At 48.6% G+C, this 17,756-nt stretch overlaps 1 protein-coding gene across 1 annotated transcript in view; it reads right to left on the bottom strand.

Moving 5' to 3' along the window:
- Positions 1–17,756, bottom strand: part of VANGL1 (VANGL planar cell polarity protein 1) — a 73,185-nt gene that overhangs the window by 35,116 nt on the left and 20,313 nt on the right. The window contains exon 4 of the mRNA XM_064143996.1: positions 12,721–13,328. Coding sequence (XP_064000066.1) covers positions 12,721–13,328 — 608 coding nt within the window. The remainder of the gene's footprint in view (positions 1–12,720; positions 13,329–17,756) is intronic.

Raw genomic sequence — 17,756 nt, 5'->3', positions numbered from 1 at the left:
GCAAAATACCTTATCTATGTTTATACTCTTGTTCTTACGCATCTCAGCAAGCCTATGAGTGATGTAGACATCACCATTCGTTTCTCTTTCACAGCCTGTGATCTAATCCTTCTCACCAAAACATTCCAGCTAGCTTCAGACTAGCACCAAGTCACAGCTAGTTCAGCCTCAAGTCAGACCTTGCCTCCCTAGTCCATGGCATGGGGTGTTTGAAGGGTGACACATTATATATTGCCACATTGTTATGTATTCCAAAGGGATGATTTCTGTGACTCTGTACTCTCCACCCAGACCTTGTGCCACTGATCTGGGCCCAGCCCCGAGACAGTTTTTATTACATCTCACCGTCTGCTCATCTGGGCCATGCTTCAACAGCTTCACTGGGAGGATCATACTGGACACAGTGCCAAAGGCATTAATGAAGTCCAGGGAGACAGCAGCCACTGCTCTCCCCCATCTGTGAAGCCAGTCATTTACAATCATAGAATCAGTCAGGGTCGGAAGGGACCACAAGGATTACCTAGTTCCAAACCCCCCTGCCATGGGCAGGGACACCTCTGGGCTGCAAGTGCACACTGTTGTCTAATGTTGAGCTTCTGGTCCAGCAGCACACCCAAGTCCCTCTCCTCAGGGTTGCTCTCCAGCCACTCACTGCCCAACCTGGATTTGTGCTTGGCATTGCCTCATCCCAGATGCAGGACCTTGCACTTGGTCTTGTTGAACCTCATGAGGTTGGCTTGTGCCCACCTCTCCAGCCTGTCCAGGTCCCTCTGGATGGATCCCTTCCCTCCAGCCTGTCTGCTGCACCACACAGCTTGGTGTCATCAGCAAACTTGCTGAGGCTGCACTCAATGTCTCTGTCCATGGCACCCACAAAGATGTTGAACAAGACTGGTCCCAGGACTGATCCCTGAGGGACTCCACTTGTCACTGGCCTCCGCTTGGCCATGGAGCCATTGACAGCCACTCTTTGGGTGCAGCCATCAAGCCAGCTCATTATCCATCTCGTGCTCCACCCATCAAACTCATGTGTCACCAGCTTGGAGACCAGGATAAGGTGCAGGACAGCATCAAAGGCCTTGCTCAGGTCCAGCTAAATGACCTCAGCTGCTTTCCCCTCATCTATGAGCGTAGTGACCTGTTCATAGAAGGCCACCAGATTTGTCAGGCAGGATTTGCCCTTGGTGAAGCCACACTCAGTGTACTCAACCACCTCTTCACTATTCTCCTGCATCAGTAGTGCCTCCAGGAGGATCTGCTCCACGATGTCACTGGGCACAGAGGTTAGACTGGCTGGCCTTTCTTCATAGAAGTTTATCAAATTGGTCAAGAATGACTTCCCCTTGGTGAATTGATGCTGACTCTTCCTGATGATATTCCTGTCATTCATACATGTGGAAATTATGTGCAGAAGTAGCTGTTCCATATTTTTTTGCATGTATCCATTACACACCTAAGTGAGCAACACACATACATAAGCCAAGTGCCTGCTCTGTAAAGTATGCACATTTTTTATTTGAGTGAAATCCTTCAGAATATAAAAGAGCTGTTACAATTTAGTTCTAAATCATAAGGTTTGAAGGGTGCCAGTGTCACACAACTACGTTTGAAGGGTGCCCAGGCCACACAACTATGGACAGACTTCTGCAAGCCCAGGAATGGGAGCGTGGAGAATCGGTCCAGCTGCCGGGATGAAGAGATGCAAAAAGGTCGTTGCAAATACCCAGACCTGTGAAGTGCTGATGGAAAGACATCGGCTTGGAGGTTACAAGTCTGACACCTCTCAGGACTTAAAAGACGCTGCTCTGGAGCAGAGGACTCCGTTTCTTCAGGAGCTTCACACCTGGAGATGCAATTAGCACCCATTTAGCTGGCTATCCCAGAACTTCTTGTGAGGAGACATTGTCAGGCTTGCTGATGGGCGGGGGACACAGATGCTCATCAGACTGCTTTGAAGAATTTCAGGATGGAGAAAATGCCTTGAGGAAGGAGGCAAAATACACAAAGGTTCTGGCTATAGAGCTCTGTGAAGTCGCTACTCTGTGGAACATGATGCTTTATGAGGCTCCTGTGAACCGGGCAGCAGGACAGTTAGTGAGATGTTTCACAGAATCAGTCAGGGTTGGAAGGGACCACAAGGAGCATCTAGTTCCAACCCCCCTGCCATGCCCAGGGACACCCTACCCTAGAGCAGGCTGCACACAGCCTCAGTCAGCCTGGCCTTAAACACCTCCAGCCGTGGGGCCTCAACCACCTCCCTGGGCAACCCATTCCAGCCTCTCACCACTCTCATGATGAACAACTTCCTCCTCACGGCCACTCTGAATCTCCCCACCTCCAGCTTTGCTCGATTCCCCCTAGTCCTGTCACTCCCTGAGAGCCTAAAAAGTCCCTCCCCAGCATTTTTTGAGGCCCCCTTCAGATACTGGAAGGCCACAAGAAGGTCACCTGGGAGCCTCCTCTTCTGCAGACTAAACAGCCCCAACTCTTTCAGTCTGTCCTCATAGGAGAGCTGCTCCAGCCCTCTGAGCATGCTTGTGGCCCTTCTCTGGACACACTCCAGCATCTCCACATCCTTCTTGGAATCGAGGCTCCAGAACTGGATGCAGTACTCCAGGTGGGGTCTCAGTAGAGTGGAGTAGAGGGGGAGAATCACCTCCCTGGCCCTGCTGGCCACACTTCTCCTGAAGCAGCCGAGGATCTGGTTGGCCCTCCAGGCTGCAAGTGCACACTGCTGGTTCATGTTGAGCTTCTGGTCCAGCAGTACCCCCAAGTCCCTCTCCTCAGGGCTGCTTTCCAGCCACTCACTGCTCTGCCTGAATTTGTGCTTGGTATTGCCTTGACTCAGATGCAGGACCTTGCACTTAGTCTTGTTGAGCCTCATGAGGTTGGCTTGTGCCCACCTCTCCAGCCTGCCCAGGTCCTTCTGGATGGCATCCCTTCCCGTGTGTGACCTGTTAATAGAAGGCCACCAGGTTTGTCTGGCAGGATGTTTCACTACAGAACAAGGTAGAAACTCATCTGTTAAATGTCCTTCATCACACTGTTCCCCATGACGGAAGATGGCGAGGGGGGGGAAGAAATCCCCAGGAGGAAGGAGGGTCAGTGCTATTCCTTTAGTCTCTGGGAATGCAAGCCAAGGGCACTGAATACAGAGTAGAAGGAAGAGTGCACAAGCCCAAGGGGTCTCCAGCCCATAACAGTACGGGATCCCTAGATACACCTTACAAAGGCCCTCGAACATAAAACCAGCAAAAACCTCAGCAGCTCTTCTCTTGCCTCAGGCAAGAGACCCACCTCCCTAACCCATGGGTAAACTGATACATTACCCCATGCTAGAAACAGACACAAAGGTGTCTACATGCCACGGGCATTTTCCTTTTGAGGGGTAGGAGAGCATAACCTAGAGAGAAGTGTTGACACAACTGCAGGCTAGAGTGCTCTCTGCTATTCAAATGTGGACCAGGTGTTCCTTTGAAGAAAAGTTCGCCGTCAATAAGGGGAGGCATATTTGAGCAACATCTCCTTGCTGCAAGATCAGATGTGCCAGGTGTAACAAATGCAGGCTGCAGTATGAAGAAACTTACTCCTGCTCCTTTGGCCGCTGTGCACTCCATCACTAGATGTGCTAGTTTGAGCCTAGCTGGGATATTTTAGTGAGAGGGATAAGATGATAGGCTGTGAAAAGGAAACAGTGGTGATGGCTACTGCACTCATAGGCTTGCTGAGAGCTCTGAAAATGAGAACACAAACACAGATAAGAGTTGTTGCTCTCTGGCTCTGGGATGCACTTCCATCTCTCTAACCTGCTGTGTAACTAATCCTTCTGCTTCCTAACCTACCTGGCCGATCCTCCAAACTCACCTTGAACGTAAGGCAAAGTCTGGGGTAAGGTAGAGAAGCGGAAAGAAGGTGGAAGGGTGGTTGGGAGCCCCTCCTGGGGCCTCTGGTTTCTAGGAGGGCTGCTGTGTTTCTGTATTGCTTTTCAACTTGTATATTTCTGTCTATAGCTGTATAGATTATAAATACCTGCTTGTATATTGTGCTAAGATGTAAATACAAAGCTTCACTCTTTAATTTCCAGCTTGGCTGAGTCTAGTCTGGGTGCTGGAGCAGGTGCAGAGAAGGGCAACGAGGCCAGTGAGAGGTCTGGCAAACATGACCTATGAGGAGCAGCTGAGGGAGCTGGGGGTGTTTAGTCTGGTGAAGGGGAAGCTGAGAGGGGACCTTATTGCCCTCTACAACTGCCTAAAAGGAGGTTGTAGTGAGGCTGGAGCTGGTCTCTTCTCGCCAGCTACTAATGATAGGACAAGAGGAAATGGCCTCCAGTTGCATCAGGGGAGGTTTAGGTTGGCTGTTGGGAGGAAGTTCTTCCCTGAGCAGCTGGTCAGGCACTGGAACAGGCTGCCCAGGGAGGTGGTGGAGTTGCCATCCCTGGAGGTGTTTGGAAGGAGAGTGGATGTGGTGCTTGAGGCTTAGTGATGAAGGATGCTGAGATGAAGGTTGGACTGGATGACGCTGGTGGTCCTTTCCAACCATAGCATTTCCTAGTGATGAGATGTTGTGCTGAGGGATTTGGTTTAGTCAAGGACTTGTCAGTGTGAAACTAATGATTGGACTCCATGATGTTGAAGGACTTTTCCAATCTAAGAAATTCTGTGATTCTGTGATTTTCTTAAATGTGGGGGGCAAGTAACAGCCAAGCCATAACACTAGGGAACATGGCAGCAAGGGACACAAAAGAGAACACTCAGATTTGATCAGTAAATGCTGACAGCCTAGAGACCACTTTTATGAGCAACAGGTTCAACAGATACATGACTGCCAAGTCAAAGCAAAGGTGGCAATCAGCTTCCACCACACAAGTCTCTTTCAGCTGTGGTTTGTACTGAAGATAAGGGTTCAGGCACCACCAGAGAAGCAGCCACTTTTCTGCCTCCAGTGTAGCTGGGAAACAAATAGGATACTTTCCCCTTCCACAAAACAGGTATGGATCTACTTTACATGAGCATATGCCAGACAAGAGATTCTAAGGTACTCATATTTCACCCAGAGAAGGTACAGGCTCTTCAGAGACAGGTACTTGTTTTGGGGAAGCAGCTGCTCCCTTCTGGGGTTTTGAAACTGCACTTCAGCAAACACCCACCCAGCTGCAGATGGGCAATGCAGGTACAGACAATGCTCTAACAGACTTTTTCCATACACTGTCTATTTCTGGGTACTAAGCATATCTTGATTAGATGGATAGAGAACATTAACCAGCTCACAGCCATCTGCAAAAGCTTCTGATCCAAAGGCATATGGAGGCCTCCCCATTAGCTTCTTGAGTGCCTTGAGTAGTGTGTCCAGTTCTGGGCCTGCTCCTCATAGCCCTACTGCAAGGATAAGCAAAAAGGAGGAGAAAGATCCCACTCTCAGATATTTCTAACCTGAGGAAACCAAGCTCATACTGGAACCAGCATTCAGACCATGCAGGATCAATAACTACATGTTTCAAGCCACCTATTTTCTTGATCTGTCTGTCTCGACTAGCAAAGCTCTAGGGTGGGGAAGGAGTATTCACTGGAGAAGAAAACGATATTTAGCACCCTAGCTACAGAAAAGAAGGCTTCTCTCCAGCAAGATCCTTTCTGCACAGCTTGAGCTATCCTGAAGGAGACTTTCAAGGCCTGTCTGGATGTGTTCCTCTGTGATCTGTGTTAGATAGTATTGTCCTGCTCTGGCAGGGGGGTTGGACTCGTTGATCTCCTTGGGTCCCTTCCAACCCCTAACATCCCGTGAGCCTGTGAGAGAAGGTACTGAACTGTGGATGACAAGTGCCATCAGTGTCCTCATCTACAGGGACAAACCAAAGCCTCAGCTCAACAACTATTGGCCTTTCAACTGAAAAGTTATCTACTCTAACTCCCCCCACACCTCTGTTTCCCTTTGTTGCTGCTTTCAAAAGTCTTGCCAGCATCCCCACCCAACCTCTCACACTTTCTCAGAGTTGACCTTTCTTGCATCATTCCCTGCTCTTTACCCATACATATCACCAGGAAGCATTCCTGCTGCATGGCAACCTTTTCCTACCAGAAGCAGTGGAGCAGTCAGTGAGCTGAGACTTGGCACCACATTCCCTGGGACTCCAATTTAATTTCTACCTCCCCTCCAAGCTGCTGAATTGATGCCAAAGGGAACGCTCGTTTTGGCAGTCAGGTCTCCCAGAAGAAAAGTTGCAGCCAAAGTGCTAGGGGTGGGACCAAGGCAGCCCTATTAATAGGTTGATTATAATATGAATTTGGGGAACTACTCCCAAATATGCTTACCCTCCTGGACCTAGGGCCCTCAGGGGTGGAGTGGAATACCTAATTCAGCACTTTCAGCTTCTTTGCTGCCTTTGGAGCCAGGGAGGGTGGAAAATCCTGTCTGCACCCTGCCTGGCAAAAACATGGTTTGCCAGAAGGGTAGCTGGGCTATTGTTCCCTTCTCTCCCAGAAAGCTTGTTTTCCTCATACTTACATAGCTGCTCACTGCCTCATCAGAACGAAAACACTACAATTTGAAAGCTTTCACTTTGGATTAAAAATGCTGATGTCAATCCTTTTCCTGTGGAAGATCAAGAGTCACTGCATGAGGCAACACTGAACAAGATATGACATCTCAAGAGCCTTCTCAGCACCAGCTCTTCCAGAACACAGTGGGCTGCTAGAAAGACAAACTTCCAAGATATTTGAGAGCTTGAAAAAGCCAAAAGGCTGGACTGGGGCAGCAAGCTTTTGATTTCAGAAGGCAGTCAGATTGCTATACCTGTTAAAGCATGCTTCCTCCTTCCAGGAAGCAGTCCATAACCTAAGACCCTTTAAAAGGTGCTGGGCTGAGGCAAGGATGCATGGTGACAGCCAGGCAGCCCGGGGGCAGCACTAAGTTGTATATGCATACTCCATCATAACTACAACCTGCACACCCACAATGCTGCATCTCCAGTCCTCCCAAATAATCCAAACCATGTCTCCACACTACCATCAACAGACCTCCTATTCCAGCCCCATGCCTTGGTAAGAAAGCCAACCAGAGACAGAAGGCAGCCCTGTGGGACCTTAACCAACATTTCACCAACAAGCATGTTAAGACCTCTGTGGAAACATAGCAAAATCATGCTACAAAGATGTTCAAAAGCTCCTAAATTTCTCAGCTTTTCACATAACTTCCTTCAGCTTTTAAAGCCATAGGTTTGTAAGGTATTTATCACCTACATTTGCTTCTTATAGTGTTTGTCACACTGGAGCCATGCCCTGTGTCAAGACCAGCAGCACCTGATGTTTACATGCATATAACTCTCCCTGATGCTTCTACCAAGAGACAGAATCATTGAGGCTGGAAAAGACCTCCTAGATTATCAAGTCCAGCCTATAACCTAACACCATGATATCAGCAAAAACATGCCACCCAGTGTCACATCCAACCTTTTCTTACAGACCTCCAGGGATGGTGACTCCACCATAGAATCATAGAATCAACCAGGTTGGAAGAGACCTCCAAGGTCAGCCAGTCCAACCTAGCACCCAGCCCTAGCCACTCAACTAGACCATGGCACTAAGTGTCCCACACAGGCTTGGCTTCAACACCTCCAGGGACAGCAACTCCACCACCTCCCTGGGCAGCCCATTCCAATGCCAATCACTCTCTCTGGCAACAACTTCCTCCTAACATCCAGCCTAGACCTCCCACGGAACAACTTGAGACTGTGTCCCCTTCTTCCGCTGCTGCTTGCCTGGGAGAAGAGACCAACCCCCACCTGGCTACAGCCTCCCTTCAGGTAGTTGTAGACAGCAATGAGGTCTGCCCTGAGCCTCCTCTTCTGCAGGCTGCACACCCCCAGCTCCCTCAGCCTCTCCTCACAGGGCTGTGTTCCAGGCCCCTCACCAGCTTCATCGACTTTCTCTGGACATGTTCCAGTATCTCAACATCTCTCTTGAATTGAGGTGCCCAGAACTCAAGGTGTGTGTACTCAAGGTGTGGCCTGACAATCTCTCTGGACAGTCCATTCCAGTGCCTAATCACCCTTTCAAGGAGGAAGTGCTTCCTAATATCCAAACTAAACCTCTCCTGGGGCAGCCCAGACCATGCCCTCCTGTTCTGCCATAAGTTGCCTGGGCATGAACTCATCTGAGAGACACTTGGCCACTGATCAAACCTACACAGTTTTACCTTTAAACTTTAGTAAGGATGGAAAGGCACACAGGCTTCAAAATAAGTTGCTGATACACATCATACTCATCTATCAGAACCAGGTTGCTGATACACATCATACTTGTCTATCAGAACATAAGGAAAAAGCCACTCTAGCTTACTACTATTACCCTTGCTTGGTGTGACTCACATGGAATCATAGAATCAGTCAGGGGTGGAAGGGACTACAAGGATCATCTAGTTTCAACCCCCCTGCCATGCCCAGGGACACCCTACCCTAGAGCAGGCTGCCCACAGCCTCAGCCAGTCTGGCCTTAAACACTTCCAGCCATGGGCCCTCAACCACCTCCCTGGGCAACCCATTTCAGCCTCTCACCACTTTCATGCTGAACAACTTCCTCCTCACAGCTACTCTAAATCTCCCCACCTTCAGCTTTGCTCCATTCCCCCTAGCCTCAAAAGTCCCTCCCAGCTCTTTTGTAGGTCCCCACGTTGTAGCACAAGACACTAAGGCATCTACACGCTGCACGGTTTGAATTCAATATGCTAAACGAAATTGCAAGCATCTTGCAAATAAATGAGGAGTTAATAATTTTTCATACATCTCAGGTTTCACACTAGGTTTTACAACCCCTTGCTGCCCTTGCATCACACCCAAGGCGTTCCAAAACCATGCTGCAAAGCGAGAGTTGGAGGGAACACTGTTTCTAACACATGTGCTATTAAATATTCATTCTTGAGCAAATTCTTTGCTTCCAATGGTAAGGTTATTTACACAGTTAAATCCAGGCATGCAGACTTGGGCAGGCATAGGATCTTAATTCTTCCAAAGGCAAACCCACAATCCACCACCAGGCAACCAGAAACCTCTCTCAAACCAAGCATGCAGATATGTGTATACATAGGTACATACACGCACTGCACTTTCTGTGCAGATTCACTTATGAGAGCACTGTTCCAGTACACCTCAAGGCACAAAGCTGTGGCACAGGGGAACTCCCCTTGCTGGGTGATAGGTTGGACTGGATGATCTTGGAGGTCTCTTCCATCCTGGTTGATTTTATGATCTAGGAGTCTCTTCCACCCTGGGTGATTCCATGATCATGGAGGTCTCTTCCATCCTGCATGTTTTTATGATCTTGGAGGTCTCTTCCAACCTGGGTGATTCAGTGATCTTGGAGGCCTCTTCCATCCTGTTTGATTTTATGATCTTGGAGGTCTCTTCCAACCTGGGTGATTCTATGATCTTGGAGGTCTCTTCCATCCTGGGTGATTCTATGATCTTGGAGGTCTCTTCCAACCGGGGTGATTCTATAATTCTTGGTGGTCTTATGTCTCCATCTTCCTAGTCTGAAAGCTATGATGATGTGTCACCATAAAGGCATTTTCAAGTGTTTTTTTTTAGCTGGTTTCACATGAAAATGAACAGAGATTAACTCATTTTGTTTAACTCTGAAGATGAAGTCAATAGAAACACATCCATCAGAGAAGAGAAGCTCTCTTTCACATTTCACAGAAAAAGAAGATAAAGCAAAGTCTCAAAGTAGTTGACTCAGGGGGCCTTCAGTTCTTCCAATAAGCCTCAAAACAACATATCATATCATAGAATCATAGAATCAACCAGGTTGGAAGAGACCTCAAAGTTCATCCAGTCCAACCTAGCTCCCAGCCCTATCCAATCAACTACACCATGGCACTAAGTGCCTCATCCAGTGTTTTGGGTCATACCCTCCTGTAAAATCCTCTGCTTTTAAAGCTTCCATTTCCCTACTCACAGCTTGTAATCCAAATAAAACTATTTGAACATAACAGCAACATTGGTAGTAGGCAATTGGCTGCCTGCAGTATGGGAAAATACAGGGCAAGAAGTCAGCCTGCACTGGCAGTATGATAGCTGTGACACAGAGAGCTTGCTGAGGCTGAAGATCAGAGCACCACAGTGGTTCTACTGCAGCTGGCTGGCCCAGACAGAAGGACCAGCTCAGGACAGATGCTTTTCCTTTTGAGTCATTTCCAGCTGTAGCTCACAGCTCTGCAGATCTCCCAATCTCTTCTGCTTTCACAGGGAGATAAGATCGCTGCCCGAGGAGCATGGCTGCTGGAGAAGGGATTACCTCAATATTGCTTGTTAAAACTCAGGGACAGAACAAGGAGCAGTGACACTCCCTCCCTCCCTTCCTCCTTCCCTCCCTCCCTCTCGAAGGGATGCCTCTGCAGAAAATGATGACACACGGGAGCAAAGCAGCATGCATGCCAGCAGCAGGAAGGGCTGTACCCAGAGGTATAATCATAGAATCAACCAGGTTGGAAGAGACCTCCAACATCATCCAGGCCAACCTAGCACCCAGCCCTATCCAGTCAACTAGACCATGGCACTAAGTGCCCCACACAGGCTTTTCCTCAACACCTCCAGGGACGATGACTCCACACCTCCCTGGGCAGCCCATTCCAATGCCAATCACTCTCTCTGGCAACAACTTCCTCCTAACATCCAGCCTAGGCCTCCCCTGGCACAACTTGAGACTGTGTCCCCTTGTTCTGTTGCTGCTTGCCTGGCAGAAGAGACCAACCCCCACCTGGCTACAGCTTCCCTTCAGGTAGTTGTAGACAGCAATGAGGTCACTCCTGAGCCTCCTCTTCTCCAGCCTAAACAACCCCAGCTCCCTCAGCCTCTCCTCACAGGGCTGTGTTCCAGGCCCCTCACCAGCATTGTCTTTCTTCTCTGGACACGTTCCAGTATCTCAACATCTCTCTCCAGGAGTCAACTCCCAGACCTGAACTTCAAGCACTAAATCTGCTTCAAAGCAATTCCACTGCTAAGCTGATGGCTAAAGGAGACAGGTCCTTCACCCATAAACGCTAATCTCCTCCGTCTGCAATAGATACACATGCCAGAGGGGTCTGGACAGGATAAGCAGAACAGATGTTTAAGTGCATATACAGTCCAGGGAATCATCTTCGGAGCTCAGTTGCTAGCTTCACAGGGCACAGGAACTAAGAGATTTCTAGAGAGCACCACAGGACACAGGAACTAAGGAGATTGAGACATCTGTCATTTCTTGTACCTCTACTGAGACAAGCAGGAAGGTGGAATTAGGCATCCATGTGTTCTACCTACAGATACTGCACAGCTCCCCAACAATTCCAGGCATCTGACCTAAAACAAACTTATCCATACCTATACCAAAGAGAGCATGGTGCTACAAATCAAAACAGGGAACAGCACAGCACTGCCAAAAAAAAGCCCAAACCAACCAAAATCCCAACCAACGAACAAAGAAAACCCCAAAACAAACAAATCACCAAACTAAAGAACCTTTCTGTGCCCCAGTACTCATTAGTAAAATTATTCTTAAATTGCTGGATTTCACTGAATTAAGGCATCTGCTTCAATAGGATGAAACACAGCTAATACAAAACATCGTCTCTTCCAACCTTGGTGATACTGTGATACTGTGATCTGGAAACTGCTGACCATGGAAACAAGGAAAAGAGTTGCTAGCCACTGGCAGCAGTCATTAGATGCCAGGATGTGGCTCCTTGATTAAGCCCTCTGAAGTAGCCCCAGCCTGTCATGGCTAAGAGGCTTCAGGCCATAAATACCTGAACACAAGCATTGCAACTGGTCACGAAAGGCACACGCAGGATCCCGGTGACAGAACTCAACCTGACCCGAGGGATGCTTATGCAGGTTCCTTGCACAGCTCTTGGCTGCACAAGACAGCAAGGACAAATGGACATTTTAAAACATGGCATGTTTAGGATGCTGAATGCTTTCTCACGCAGAGCCACTTACCTCTTCCTTCGAGCGCTGCCGCATGGACTGGCCTGCAGTCATGAAGCTGTGAGGGCTGCTCTGCATGGCTTAAAGGACTGCTCTCAAAATGGCACCTGATCTGTACAGCCAGAGAGCAGAAGCTGCCCATGACTAGATAAGGAGGCCTTTATCCTTTCCTACCCTAAGGAGACAGGGCAAGAAACCCAGAGAAGGATCTTAAAGAGCTTACTAGGCTTAGTCCACTGACCAGCCTAAAGTTATGCCATCAGCTCTTTCCATACACAGAAATGCACAGGGTTCCTCTGAAACAGATAATCTCTCCCACACCCACAGAGAGGCAGAGAGGTTCAGTTCTGTAACTTTAGAGAAACTCTAGGACTCTTCTGGAGGAGGATTCACAACCCAGTGATACCACATGTACAAAAGCAGTTGATGCTTCCAGTCACAGAATCACAGACTTTCTTAGATTGGAAAAGACCTTCAAGATCACCGAGTCCAATCATTAGTTTCACACTGTCTCAGTCACAGAGGCGCCCTGGAGAACAGGCTTCCCAGAGAGGTTGTGGAGCCTCCTTCTCTGGAGCCTTTCAAGGCCTGTCTGGATGTGTTCCTCTGTGATCTCTGTTAGATAGCATTGTCCTGCTCTGGCAGGGGGCTTGGACTCGATGATCTCCTTGGGTCCCTTCCAACCCCTAACATCCTGTGATCCTTTGAGGTAGAACACAGCCACACTTATCTACACCGCTGGACCTCAAGGGCTTGTACCTTACCTCAAGTGCCCCAGGCTGTAGTACCGGGACTCCCCGTCTGTCGAGCGCACCACCTTGACCGTGAACATGGGCTGCAGCTGCCGCAGCTCCAGCAGCACAATGGCCAGGTAGTGAATGAAGAGCAGAGCATCCACCAGAGACACTGCGTACTGCACTATTCCTTGGTAGTTGGTGTCCTTTGAGTCCAAGATGCGAACGCCGTAAAAGAGCCAGTAGGAGAACACGAAGAGGAAGATGAGGACCAGCAGAAGGGCCCGAAACACAAACACCCTTGGAATATCTGCCTTGGGCTGGCGGAAAAACAGAGCCCAGGTCCCAATCAGGAGAATGAGGAGTTTAAATGCCACAGAGATGAACAGTCCCTCACAGACAGTACCACACGGCTCTAGATCATCCCGCCACAGGATCTGGGGTAACAGAATGAAGGCAATAGGGGTAAGGAAAACAAGGAGTCCAAGAACAGCTGCCACTGTTAAGCTCAGGTAACGTTTGCAGTCCAACCCAACGCTGTCTTCCAGATCCTTGCTGATGCGAGCAATGTCCTCCTGGGAAATACTGTGCTCAGAGGTGCCTGTGATTGCTGTTGTGGTCTCACCCCAGTTGTCATCCTGAGCGAAGAAGACATAAACAACATTAAAACATTGAAGTTATTCCTTCCAGCTATTCTTCTTCTTCTGTCCTGGAAAAAGCAATAGACTCAAGTTCCAGGAAAAAAAAAAACAACAGTGTAGGAAAAGCAACATCTTCAGTGTGTTCAGAAGTCAAGCCTGAAAAATAGCAAAGGTTTGGAAACAAGAGCAACTTAGGAACAGTGTGGCCAGCAGGACAAGAGAGGTTATTCTTCCCCTGTACTCACACTGGTCAGGCCACACCTTGAGTGCTGTGTCCAGTTCTGGGCTCCTCAATTCAAGAGAGATGTTGAGATACTGGAAAGGGCGACAAAGCTGGTGAGAGGCCTGGAGCACAGCCCTGTGAGGAGAGGCTGAGAGAGCTGGGGGTGTTTAGGCTGGAGAAGAGGAGGCTCAGGGGTGACCTCATTGCTGCCTACAACTATCTGAAGGGAGGCTGTAGCCAGGTGGGGGTTGGTCTCTTCTGCCAGACAAGCAGCAAGAGAACAAGGGGACACAGTCTCAAGTTGTGTTGGGGGAGGTCTAGGCTGGATGTTAGAAGGAAGTTGTTGTCAGAGAGAGTGATTGGCATTGGAATGGGCTGCCCAGGGAGGTGGTGGAGTTGCCGTCCCTGGAGGTGCTGAAGCAAAACCTGTGTGGGGCACTTAGTGCCATGGTCTAGTTGACTGTATAGGACTGGGTGCTAGGTTGGAGTGGATGATGTTGGAGGTCTCCTCCAAGCTGGTTGATTCTATGATTCATCCAAACTAGTGACTACAAACATTAAGTGTTCAAAGACTGTAATTCTAGAGCAGGTAGCTCAGCTTGCTGTGCCACTCACTGTACCCCAGAGGTTCCTCCTTCTTCAGCACACTTGAGTAATATCACATGATCTCTTGGAAACTGCAATAAGCCTCAGTTCCCAAGTGCAGGGTGAGGACTAGCACTTGTCCAGCCCACAAATTCTGTGGTGGAAATGCACCACAGAAGCATCTAGAAGGTAGGTTTTTCATTTCAGTGTTTTCATGCCAGTTGTAGTTGCTGTTACACAATCACAAACATGTTCACACACTATTTTACCATCTGTAACAGAAGCAACTGCACTTTCAGCAAGCTCCTTCACTTTGTTTTCTTTGCATAGATTCATAGAATGCTTTGGGTTGGAAGGGACCTCAAAGATGATCTAGTTCCAAGCACCCTGCCATGGGTAGGGACACTTTCCACTAGAACAGGTTGCTCAAGGCACTGTCCAGACTGGCCTTGAATGCCTCCAGGGAGAAGGTGTCCACAGCTTCCCTGGGCAATCTGTTCCAGTGTCTCACCACCCTCATTGTAAAGAATTTCTTCCTAATATCCAGTCTAAATCTACCCTCTCCCAGCTTAAAGCCATTCTCCCTTGTCCAATCACTACAAGCTGTTGTAAAAGGTCTCTACAATAGCACTGCCCTCAATAGATGATCTGGCAATAAAAGTTTAGTTAGGACAATTTAACACAGTTGATCACAGAGGGTATTTTCAGGCGTGAGGCATTAAGTTCACTGAATCCTAGACTATCTGGTAGCTCTAGTATTAAGAGTTCAAGACACGATCAGAAGGCAATCAGCCACAAAAAAAACCTTGCTTAAAATACAGCCACCATAGAGGCCAACTTCAGATTGCATTAACTTTTCTGAATGCCTCATTTCTTCCCAAGCTAGTATCAAAGAACTTCTGCAAGCTAGTTCTCCCATCCCATAATGCCTCTCTTCTCCTTGTTGGCACAGCCAGAGTTACACTGACATGTATGGATGTGACTCACAGCTGCTGCTGGAGTGACTCATGCACATGAAGCCTCCTGCTGCTTCTCACAAACACGCACCAAACAGTGGCAAACACATGAGCTCTGCTACTTGGCACCTGACACTTCTGTAGCTGCAAACACACCTTCACAAGTGCACACTTTGCTCGCTCTTCCACCCTCCTCTGTGTATCTTCCTGCAGCCTGTGTCATTAACTACACATACTGACTATGTTCTAAAGAAGCAGGCATCATTTTAAACCTTTATTCACGGCCTTAAGAGTTAGAAGAAAAGCATCTTCAAGAGTCTCTGGGAAAGTAGTAGAGGGAGGCAGCACAGCTACACTGAACAACTCCGAGGATCCAGCTTTTAATGCACTGCAAGACATTAATATTTCCCATGCCTAGAGCAGTAGGGTTTTCAGACAGACCAACCACAAACAGTCAGCATCTTGGATTAGTATGAAGGTTTTCTGAGTCAGTTCTCACCAAGAGGACACAGTCTGAAGTTGTGCTGGGGGAGGTCTAGGCTGGATGTTAGGAGGAAGTTGTTGCCAGAGAGAGTGATTGGCATTGGAATGGGCTGCCCAGGGTGGGGGTGGAGTCACCGTCCCTGCAGGTCACAGGTTCACAGGATGTTAGGGGTTGGAAGGGACCCAAAGGAGATCATGGAGTCCAACTCCCCTGCCACAGCAGGACCACACAATCTAACAGATCACAGAGGAACACATCCAGACAGGCCTTGAAACCCTCCAGAGAAGGAGACTCCACAACCTCTCTGGGGAGCCTGTTCCAGTGCTCTGGGACCCTTACAGGAAAGAAGTTCCCCCTTGTGATGAGGCAGAACCTCTTGTGCTGCAACTTACACCCATTGCCCCTTGTCCTATCCCAGGGAACAAGTGAGCAGAGCCTGTTCCTCTGCTCCTGGCCAGCCTTCAGATACATATAAACATTTATCAAATCCCCTCTCAGTCTTCTCTTTTCCAGACTAAACAGTCCCAGGTCCCTCAGCCTCTCCTCATAAGCCATGCCCTCCAGCCCCACAGTCATTCTTGTAGCCCTCTGCTGGACCCTCTCCAGCAGGTGTTCAAGAGAAGACTGGATGAGGCATTTAGTGCCATGGTCTAGTTGATTGGATAGGGCTGGGTGACAGGTTGGACTGGATGACCTTGGAGGTTTCTTCTACCCTGGTTGATTCTATGATTCTATAAAAATAGAGGCCTCAGAAGAGATATCTGCACTGAAAGACAGCATAATCCTATCACATTTTCCTCTTTGCCAGTATTCCCAAGTAAAGACATCTAAGCACTTCAACTATTTGATGTCTGTATAGTTTCCTCCATCCAATTAATTGATAAACTGTGCAGAAGAAAGTCAGAAACACCAAATCGACTCAAGGTTATAGCCCAGAAGACAGAAGGCAACCCCACTCTCAGCCTACCTCCTACATTAGCTCTTTCCACTTTCAAGAGGCACAAGCAAACAAACGTGCAATTATATGAAAACAAAAGCCTAAGTCTCTAGTTGTACAAAGTTGTTGGATTCAACCAAGGGCGCCAGACTCCCTAGGAGAAAAAAAGCCTTGCTCATGCATCAATGTATTTTGCTTTGGCTTTAATTCATATTGAGGAGGTCTGCATGAAAACAAGGGCTTAATAATTCAGCAGTGCCTTTAGATTTATTTGAAATAATAAGTGAGAGTCATAAAAGCAAGCATCTGATTACAAAATACCCTAAGCCCACCTGTAGCTAGATGAGTAATGTTACAAGTACTACCATACACAAGTTGGATGGAAACTGGGCATCAATTGTTTTTTCAAAGGGCAGAGGTGGGTGGAACACCCACAGCCAAGTATTAAACACACCCCAAACCCAGCCTAGGAGGCACTAGAACATCCTACATTCTATGTCTTGCAGGATTAGCCATTCTTTGAAAGTGAATATGTACCTTGACATCATCATATTGATGATGAGTCCATCATCAGTAAGTTTGCAGATGACACCAAGCTAGGAGCAGCTGTGGAGCTGTTGGAGGGTAGGAGAGCCCTGCAGAGGGACCTTGCCAGGCTGGATGGGTGGGTGAAGGCCAATGGGATGAGATTAAGCAAGGCCAAGTGCAGGGTTCAACACTTTGGCCACAATAACCCCAAGCACTGCTACGTGCTGGGGATAGAGTGGTTAGAGAGCAGCCAGGCAGAAAAGGACCTGGGGGTCCTGGTAGATAGCAGCTGCACGTGAGCCAGCAGTGTGCCTAGGTGGCCAGGAGAGCAAATGGCATCCTGGCCTGGATCAGGAAGAGTGTGGCCAGCAGGACAAGGGAGGTTACTCTACCCCTGTACTCAACACTGGTCAGGCCACACCTTGAGTGCTGTGTCCAGTTCTGGGCTCCTCAATTCAAGAGAGAGGGGAGACAAAGCTCGTGAGAGGCCTGGAACACAGCCCTGTGAGGAGAGGCTGAGGGAGCTGGGGGTGTTTAGGCTGGAGAAGAGGAGGCTCAGGGCAGACCTCACTGCTGTCTACAACTACCTGAAGGGAGGCTGTAGCCAGGTGGGGGTTGGTCTCTTCTGCCAGGCAAGCAGCAACAGAACAAGGGGACACAGTCTCAAGTTGTGCCAGGGGAGGTCTAAGCTGGATGTTAGGAGGAAGTTGTT

Source organism: Pogoniulus pusillus, chromosome 5 (assembly GCF_015220805.1).
Source record: "Pogoniulus pusillus isolate bPogPus1 chromosome 5, bPogPus1.pri, whole genome shotgun sequence".
Taxonomy (NCBI): Eukaryota; Metazoa; Chordata; class Aves; order Piciformes; family Lybiidae; genus Pogoniulus; species Pogoniulus pusillus.
This window is presented reverse-complemented; position numbering and strand designations above follow the sequence as displayed.